The sequence below is a fragment of the Borostomias antarcticus genome (genome assembly GCF_949987555.1).
Source record: "Borostomias antarcticus genome assembly, contig: scaffold_159, whole genome shotgun sequence".
Classification (NCBI taxonomy): domain Eukaryota; kingdom Metazoa; phylum Chordata; class Actinopteri; order Stomiiformes; family Stomiidae; genus Borostomias; species Borostomias antarcticus.
In genome coordinates this window covers 65,237-75,496 of record NW_028176352.1, presented here as the reverse complement: position 1 = coordinate 75,496, position 10,260 = coordinate 65,237, and the positions used below count along the sequence as shown (strand labels likewise).

The following is a 10,260-nucleotide window of genomic DNA, read 5'->3' as shown; positions in this document are numbered from 1 at the left end:
GGAAAAGTGTCCACTGGAGCCTTCGTAGCCTTTGCCTGCCAATAAAGTACTCAAATCACTCTTTTCCTGTAACACGAATATGTACAAAAAGGCTTAACCATGTGTAGCAAGGGATTATCTCGTCGAACTAACATGACCTTAATGTTTTAACATATGTCCTCTAAGCAGTCCGATTTCATCTCTGACTGTCGCTGCCTGCTCAAACTCCAGATTTCTAGAATGCTCCATCATTTTCGCCTCCAGCTTTTTGATGTTTGCTGCCATCGCTTCAGGCGTCATAGGCACTTGATATTCAGCCCTTAGCTCTGCAACCTCCTTCTTAGCCTTACTACCTTTCTTACGTCCCGGTACTACAGCGCCCTCAAGAATATCCGCCACCAATTTAAAGATCCCTTTCGGAGTAATGCCATGCTTCTTGTTATAGGCAACCTGCTTTTTACGACGTCGCTCAGTTTCGCTGATGGCTCGCTCCATAGAACCAGTTACCCTATCACCATAGAGAATCGCCCGGCCATTGATGTTACGAGCCGCACGACCAATCGTCTGAATCAGTGAACGATCTGAACGTAGGAAGCCCTCCTTGTCTGCATCCAGAATAGTTACCAGAGATACTTCAGGAATATCAAGACCTTCCCGTAATAAGTTGATCCCCACCAGAACATCGAAAGCACCAATTCGCAAGTCACGAATAATTTCCACCCGCTCTACAGTATCAATATCTGAATGAAGGTAACGTACCCGCACACCATTCTCATGAAGAAACTCTGTCAGATCCTCCGCCATACGCTTGGTTAGAACCGTTACCAGAACACGTTCTTTTTTCACGACGGTTTGGTTGATTTCCGTCAGGAGGTCATCCACCTGCGTAGTAGCTGGCCGTACTTCAATATCAGGATCCACCAGACCGGTTGGCCTGACCACCTGATCCACCACCTGCTCCTGATTTTCCGCCTCATACTTACCCGGTGTTGCAGATACGAAAATAGTTTGCGGTCTTCGTCTTTCCCACTCTTCGAATTTCATGGGCCGGTTATCCAATGCAGAAGGCAGCCGGAAACCATATTCCACCAGAGTCTCTTTCCGTGATCGATCCCCTTTGTACATGGCGCCTATTTGTGGCACGGTCACATGAGACTCATCAATCACTAAAAGTGCATTATCAGGTATATAGTCGAACAGGGTCGGTGGTGCTTCTCCTGGCTTATTACCAGAAAGATAACGAGAGTAGTTTTCGATCCCAGTGCAATAACCCAACTCAATCATCATTTCCAAATCAAACTGAGTACGTTGCTCAAGACGCTGAGCTTCTACCAATTTATTGTTATCCCTCAAAACCTTGAGTCGTTCGGCAAGTTCGACCTTAATACTTTCCACCGCGTCTATGATGGTTTGACGAGGCGTCACATAGTGAGTTTTCGGGTAGATCGTTGTACGAGGAAGATTTCTCAACACCTCACCAGTTAGCGGATCAACTGCACTAATGGATTCCAGTGTCTCATCAAACAATTCAAGGCGGATGGCTTCTTTTTCAGATTCCGCCGGGAACACATCGATGACATCACCACGAACCCGGTAAGTCGCCCTGCGAAAGTCTGCATCGGTGCGGGTATATTGCAGTTCGGCTAGTCGACGCAGGATGGTTCGCTGATCAACAATGTCGCCTCGATCCAAGTGCATCATCATTTTCAGATAGGACTGAGGATCACCTAAGCCGTAAATGGCCGACACTGTAGCCACAATAATGGCATCATCACGCTCCATTAACGCCTTGGTTGCTGAAAGGCGCATCTGCTCAATATGCTCATTAACCGAAGCGTCTTTTTCTATGTAGGTATCAGAAGTCGGCACATAGGCTTCTGGCTGATAATAGTCATAGTAGGAGACAAAGTACTCAACCGAATTATCTGGGAAAAATTCCTTAAACTCGCCGTAGAGCTGGGCGGCTAGCGTTTTATTGTGAGCCATAATGATGGTTGGCCGCTGGATTTTTTCAATCACATTGGCGATGGTAAAGGTCTTACCTGAGCCAGTCACACCAAGCAAAGTCTGACAGGCCAGACCAGCCTCAATCCCATTAACCAACTGGTCAATAGCCGCAGGCTGGTCACCTGACGGACTGAAACGGGAAGATACCCTGAACGATCGACTCATATCACCCTTCACTTAATAGCTAATATCTTTCTTACGCTATAGGCATATGATTGTGTATGATGCACTGTTGCTCAAATGGCGGTAGTCGCTACTGTGCACTGGTATACTACAGTGCCTGATAGATGGTTACCTCCAACACAGCAAAAATGCCTATAGCGAAATAAGAAATCTTTGGCTCAGCAGAAATCTACAAAAACAAGGCAAATATTTCTCAACAAAAGGCAAACAGCATTATAATTCTATACGTACAACCATAAACGAGGAACACTGTGACTGGTCATACATCCCAACGCGTGCAAATGGTCAAGCCATCCCCTACCCTAGCAGTGACCGAAAAGGCAGCAGAATTGCGAGCAACAGGACACGATATTATTGGCTTGGCAGCAGGCGAACCTGATTTCGACACACCTGAGCATATTAAGGCAGCAGCGGTCAAAGCAATCGCTGAAGGTAAAACAAAATACACTGCCGTGGATGGAACCACAGAACTCAAACAGGCAATTATTGATAAATTTCAGCGGGATAATTGCCTGAGCTATACACAGAGTCAGATACTGGTCTCATGTGGCGGCAAACATAGTTTTTTCAATCTGGCACTGGCGCTATTAGATAAGGGTGATGAGGTCGTTATTCCTGCACCTTACTGGGTATCATATCAGGATATGGTGATTATTGCCGAAGGTGTACCGGTGATTGTAGCAGCCGGACTGGAAAACCGCTTCAAAATAGCACCAGAGCAACTGGATGCGGCCATCACTGACAAAACCAAACTGGTGGTTCTTAACAGTCCATCCAATCCTTCTGGCACCGCCTACAGCCGTAAAGATCTGGAAGCGCTTGGTAAGATTATCAAAACATACCCGAACGTGATGGTAGCTACAGATGACATGTATGAGCACATCCTCTGGACCGAGGAACCATTCTGCAACATCCTGATGGCCTGCCCTGAACTCTATGATCGTACTATTGTTCTCAATGGTGTATCCAAGGCCTACTCCATGACTGGTTGGCGTATTGGTTATGCCGGTGGTCCTGAGTGGCTGATTAAGACCATGAAAAAGATCCAGTCTCAAAGCACATCAAACCCCTGCTCTATTGCTCAAGCTGCAGCTGTTGAAGCTCTTAACGGTTCACAGGATTGTGTCAAAGACATGCTCAAAGTGTTCAAGAAGCGCCATGACTACGTTGTCGGCCGACTGAACCAGCTGCCAGGCGTCAGGGCCATTGAAGCTGACGGAACCTTCTACTCCTTTGCTGATTTCAGTGAAGCCATAAAAAAGATGGGTTTTAAGAAGGATACAGAGCTTGCCACTCTGTTCTTGGAAAAAGGCGTCGCCTTGGTTCCTGGTTCTGCCTTTGGCTCTGATGGATGCATGAGACTATCCTTCGTCACCAGCGATGAAGCTTTGGAACAAGCCATGGATAGACTGCAGACAGCTCTTTCCTGAGCTGCTAATTTCTCCAAGGAGTACCAATTTCTTGTACTCCTTGACTTGACAGACATCTCTTGATCCCCGATAGCTCAGTTGGTAGAGCAAATGACTGTTAATCATTGGGTCGCTGGTTCGAGTCCAGCTCGGGGAGCCATTCATATAGTACTGTCTATCTTATTTATCCCAATTGTTCATAGATTGCTGAAATGTAAATAGTTGCGAATTCGACTGTCACTGTGAATAAAACGACTATTGTAGTGGTTGCAGTGTTAGTGGAGCACTCTCAGTGTCCTAGTCAGTCTAGCCAGCAATGCAAGATGATAATAAACCAAGGTCATCACCTACTCTTGTTACTCCATCCCAGCACCACTTTTTTAGAAGAGCAGGATATCTATGCTGGGCCATCAGGTGCTTCTGGACAACCAATAGGCAATAGTAGTTTTATCACAAAAAATGCGCTCAATAACTGGCCAAACAACAACTAGCGTGGTAATACTAGTTGCTACTCTCAGTGAACTCAACAAGAGGAGTAACAATCATTCTTTCAACCGTATTAATTGTAAAAGCAGAAACCCTACAAAATAATGAAGAACAGGAAAACTATCGATATGTGTGTTTATATGCATGAGTACTCGTATCTACTTCTTCCCTAAGCGCCAGATGCGGATCGCAAACAACAAAGACTGCTAGCAATTGAATTTAACCAATTTGGTATTCTCAATTTCTCTATTTAACATGAGTTCGATAGTTACAGACAGTTGAGCCCCTGCCATTTAGCTATCTTTCTGATACCAAACCATAGATAACGACTGGGAGGCTACCATGTCTATTGTCAGTGTATTCTGTGATGTGGATGATTCCTGCATAACATTTGAATAACAATGGCATAGACAACTAATCTGCCATTCAAAAAAGCCTACGGTGATATCCAAGATATCGCTCAGTGAAATAATGACCACCAGCATCTATTTCCATCAGAGTGCCTTTCGCAATGTCCAACACTATTACCAGCGACTGATCACGCAACATAAATCAGACTATTCCCCGAACATGGTATCTTGCAATAGCTTTGGGTGTGGTTCCCTTACTACATGGAAGTTCCAATACTCCTGCCAATCTACACTAAAATCCAGTGAGTGTAGTTTCAACACGGTTTCTGCCCATTACACACTCCACTTTGCCATGGTTAGATCTATACGGTCATTGATCAAATGGCGGCAAGCTGCCTAAATGACTCCACTGTCAATTGGACAGCCAGCATCCAGCACCTTGTCGTATCAGAGCCACGGGCGGTTTTTTTGAAGATAATATGCACACTTATCAATGGCCTCATGTTTTGTCTGACCTCTCTTGCTCGCACTTTGCCGGATTCCTCTGGCCACCTTGCCAGACTCTCCCCTAAGTATCTTCATGGACCGTTCTGCGACCCATCTTTAAATAGCCTTATACCCATTGTCGTGTAAGCAGTCCAAAGCTTTCCACAGATATTCAAGTATATGGATAAAGTCCATGATGATGGTTGCCTTCACTCCCTTATTTTCCATAATCTAGGTAATCAGTTTACGCTGATGATGGAGCCCATCAATAACAATGACCAACTGCCGTTTCTGCTCCGGATATCGCCTGAGAGCTGCCTCGAAAGATTCTTCTAACAAGGCTTATGCCTCTCTTTCTACACTTGCCCACACTCTCTTATTTCTGACTGGAGGACGGGCTATCACAATGTTATCGCTCTTCCGATCCATGTCTATGACCGATTCTGCCGTTCGAGGATTGGGTTTTACCGTATAAACGCTGGCTACTTGTGCCATTAGTTTGTGATCTTTCTTCTCTCCTGAACTGAGCTTGGTTTGCAGCTTCTACTGACTCTTTTGCACATTCTTCTTAGTTGCTTCCATCAACCATTCTTGACGCATCACCAAGCATTACCGTCAAAACTGAGGATCTGCAGGTCTTCTGTTTGCTCAATCACACCTTGCGCCGTTCGTGAAAAGCCTCAAAGTCTTGAGCCGTATCTGCTACCAGTGGCATAACCTTTTGTTTTCCAACCATACTTGGGCAGCTCTCACGATGTCGTTTAATCGTTCGATCATAAGATCAATCCATCACATCGCTTACAATTTTTTCCCTCATGCCATCATAGTACCGGTCAGGATGGAGGTTTAACTGAGCATCAAGCGTAAACACGCTGGCTTGCTTCCGCTGACTGTAACTACGCCAAGACCCAACAAGCTGGTCAGTTACTGTGAGGTATTTTTCCTGACGTGATGCCTCTGCTCACCGTCGCTACTTGTTACCGACGATTGCTGAGGCTCATCATTAGCCTGCTTATACAGATACCAGTGAAGGATAAGGCGCAGCACTTCGTTTTCTTCAGTCCGGATATAGCTCCCTACGATGCCATACTCTTGTTAGATAGTGGATTCAAGATGCTTAATGATAGCGCCAAAATGATCACGAGCTAGAGAGAAAAATGAATAATCGCTGGTATTACCGCAGGGTGCGTTCACAAGCGAGGGTGTTATGTAGTTATTGGTTGGGCGACGTTATATCACCATAAAACCTTATCTTTTTCGTTATCTGATATATCGAAAATCATTATGTTTTAGCGTCTGCATTGTCGTACAAAAAGAGCCAAAACGTTATTATTTGCATTAGTAATAATGGACTAAAGATCAAAAATGACAGGCTTATTTCATATTGGAAGAGACTTCTTGTTACATACTGCCCAGAGTTTCTACTATGGTAGCTTGTTTTTTATTGGTAAGTTTTGTAAAAATAATGGACCTGTGCCAAAGTTGCTAAGCCTTTCTACGTAGTGATTTAAGCAAATTTTTCATTCGTGCTTCCTACATAACGTGAGTTCGACGTTAAGAAAGCCATTGGGACACCTTCTGTTAGTACTGAAACATCCAATATGTGACTTTCTGGGCTACCGAGCATAGGCAATTAACCATGCCGTCAGGTTTACAGTAAAGATAAATCTGATTGCCTCTGTGCTTCAGCCAGCTTAAGGAGACTTTTTGGCATGGGCTAGGTGCGCGCAGCCATGTAACCAAGCCTTGATACCATTGCTTTCAAATCAAAGCTCTGGTTTGATCGATAAGAGTGGAGTTCTTTTGATACAACAATGCAGCCGCTGAAACATAGTGGTTTTCGATATATCAGGTAACGAAAAAGATAGGGTCTTATGGTGATATGACGTTGTCAACCCAATAACTATATCACACCGTATATTGTGAACGCATCCTACACCAATACCAATACCATTGATTATTCATTCTTATCACCAGCTCGTGATAATTTGGACTCTATCATTCAGCACCTTGAATCAACTATCCAGCAAGAGCATGTCACCATAGAGAGCTATATACATACTGAAGGCAACGAAGTGTTGCGCCTTCTACTTCAAGGGTATCTGGATAAACAGACCAATGATGATCCGCAGCAATCGTTGGTAACGAGTAGCGACGGTGAACAGAGAAATCACGTTAAAAAAATACCTCACGACAACTGACCAGCTTGTTTGGTTCTGTCGTAATCAAGCGTCGCAGTTACAGCCAGCAGCAGCAACCAAGAGTGTTTTCTCTGGATGCTCAGTTAAACCTCAATACTGACAAGTACTCTGGTGGCGTATAGGGAAAAATTGTAAGTTATGTGATGGATCGCTCTTATGATCGAACGATTAAACGACATCGTGAGAGTTGCCTAGGGATGGTTGGAAAACGACAGACTATGCACCTAGTAGTGAATACGGTTAAAGACTTTGAGGTTGTTTACGAACAGTGCAAGGTTGGGATTGAGCAAACAAAAGACCTGCAGATCATCAGTTTTAACGGTCAGGGTTTGGTGATATGCAAAGAATGGTTGAGGGAAGCAACCAAGAAGAACGCGCAAAAGAGTCAGCAGAAGTTGCAAACCAAGCTCAGTCCGGGAGATAAGAAAGATCGCAAACGAGTGCCACAGGTAGCCACCGGTTATACGGTAACACACAATCCTAGAACGGCAGAATCAGTCATGGACATGGATCGGAAGAGCGACAACGTTCTTAAATTCCGGCCTTCAACCAAGAATAAGAGAGTGTGGGCCAGTGTAGAAAGAGATGAGGAGGACGTGATAGAATAAGTTCTCTAGGAAGCGCTCAGGTTAGATCAGGAGCAGAAACGGTAGTTGGTCATTGTTAGTGATGGCCACCCGCATCATGGACTTTATCCATGTACTTGAATATCTGTGGAAGGCCGGTCACTGCTTACACGGCAATGGTGAGAGGATATTGAAAACTGGGTGGCAGAACGGTCCATAAATATACTAAGGGGAGAGTCTAATAAGGTGGCCATGGGAATATCTGGCAAAGTGCTAGCAAGAGAGGTCTGACAAAACGTGAGGTAATTGATAAGTGTGCAGACTATCTTCAAAAAAACCGCCCGGGGCTCTGCTACGACAAGGCGCTGGTGCTGGCTATCGATTGCCAGTGTAGTCATTGATGGAGCTTGCCGCCATTTGATCAATGACCGCGTGGAACTAACCGGGACAAAGTGGAGTTTGCAATGGGCAAAGGCTGTGCCGAAGCTACGTTCACTGGATTCAAGTGGAGATTGGTAGGTGTATTGGACCTTCCATAAGGAATGCTCGCGCTTTCGTAATCTTGGAGAACTAATGAATTTGGCGTCATAACAATGGACAACACCAAGTTAATTTTAAGGGCTCTAGGCGGAATCTTTTTTTGAAAAGTACCAAGTGGCTCCTTCTGAGCCTTGCCAGCTAATAACGTGCTCAAATCACTCTTTCCCTGTAACATAAATATGCACAAAAATTCTCAAACCTATGTAGTGCAAGGGATTATCTCGTCAAACTTACGTTAACAATTAAACGACATCATGAGAACTACTCGAGTATGGTTGGAAAACACAGGCAATGCAACTGGTAGCGGATACTGCTCAAGACTTTGAGGCTGTTTACGAACAGCAAAAAGTTGGGTTTGGGAAAACAGGATACCTGCAGATCCTCAGTTGTGATGGTAATGGCCTAGTGATGCGCCTGAAATGGTTGATGGAAGCAACCAGAAGAACGCGTAAAAGAGTCAGTCAGCATAGGCTACAAACTAGGCTCAGTCCTAGAGAGAATAAAGATCACAAACTAATGGCACTGGTAGTCACCGTTTATACGGTAAAACCAAATCCTCGAACGGCAGAATCTGTCATGGATATGGCGCGGAAGAGCGACAACATTGCTAAATTCCATCCCCCTCTAGGAATAAGAGAGTGTGGTACAGTGTAGAAAGAGAGACGAAAGCCTTTATAAAAGAAGCTTTTGAGGAAGCTCTCAGGCTAGATCCTGAGCAGAAACGGCAGTTGGTCATTATTATTGATGGACACCATCATCAGCGGAAACTGATTACCGGGACTATGAAAAAGAATAGAGTTAAGGCAACCATCATCATGGACTTTATCTAGGTACCTGAATATTTATGGAAAGCTGGTCACTGCTTACACGACAAAGGGTGATTAGGCTATGGACAGCTGGAAGGCAGAATGGTCCATGAAGATACTCAGTGGAGAGTCTGGCAAGGTGGCCATGGGAATCCGGCAAAGTGCGCGCAAGATAGGTCTGACAAAAATGGTGGCCATTGATAAATTTACAGACTTTTTCCAAAAAAACCGTCCCAATCTATGCTACGACAAGGCGTTAGATGCTGGCTATCGATTGCCAGTGTAGTCATTGATGGAGCTTGCCGCCATTTGATCAATGACCGTATGGATCTAACCGGGGCAAAGTTGAGTTTGCAAGGGGCAGAGGTTGTGTTTAAGCTACTCTCACTGGATTCAAGTGAAGATTGGCAGGCGTATTGTAATTTTCATAGGGAATGCTCTTGCCTTCGTAATCATGGAGAACTAATGAATTGGGCGTAGTAGCAAGGGACCCACTCCATATCCGTTCGACCGTGGTCAAGATTCAGAACAAGGCCAATACATAAATCAATGCCACAGACAAGAAGCTACGACACCATCAGCCAGCCTGCTTCAAGAGCAACTGCCTGTTGAAGGTATTGATCATGGTAACTATATGCCATTGTAGGTAGCAGGCGCGTAAACAACTTCAGAAAGCGCCGAACTCGTCCACCGTCCTGATTTACACACATCAAGATGTCAGGACGTAGCTCATGTATTTCACTGGTCATAGTCTTAATTGATCCATGCTTTGGTAGCTTTTTGAGAAAATAACCACACCTGCGATACTTTCAAGAAGCATAAATGGTTCTTCTTCAGCAGTTAGCTGTGTCCACTCAAGATAAATCAGAAGAACACCACTATTTTACCTCTAAGCACCAATTGTTACTACAAATACGAATAAGAATAAGAATGGTATTAGGTAAGCTGTATATCGATCTTAATGCCTGCGTCAATACTATCATACAAGTCAAGAATATCGGTGCCATGCATACGAATACATCCACGAGAGCCTGGCTCACCCATAACAGCAGTATCTGGCGACCCGTGAATATAGATGTACCGTCGCATGGTATCGACATTGCCCAGACGATTAAATCTAGGCTCAAGACCGCTAAGCCATAAAATCCGCGTTAATATCCAGTCTTTTCTTCCATGATATTGATCACAGAGTTCTGCCGAATAAATTTCCCCGGTAAAGCGACGACTGACAAATACAGAGTTGACAG

General features: G+C 44.6%; 1 protein-coding gene across 1 annotated transcript; it reads left to right on the top strand.

Annotated features, from left to right (window-relative positions):
• Window positions 1-2,813: 2,813 nt before the first annotated feature.
• Window positions 2,814-3,599, top strand: LOC311328596 (aspartate/prephenate aminotransferase-like; the record flags this gene model as incomplete). Its single annotated transcript, XM_084462542.1, has 1 exon — window positions 2,814-3,599. One exon carries the CDS (start codon window positions 2,814-2,816, stop codon window positions 3,597-3,599), a length of 786 nt encoding a protein of 261 aa, XP_084318668.1.
• Between the last annotated feature and the right edge of the window lie 6,661 nt (window positions 3,600-10,260).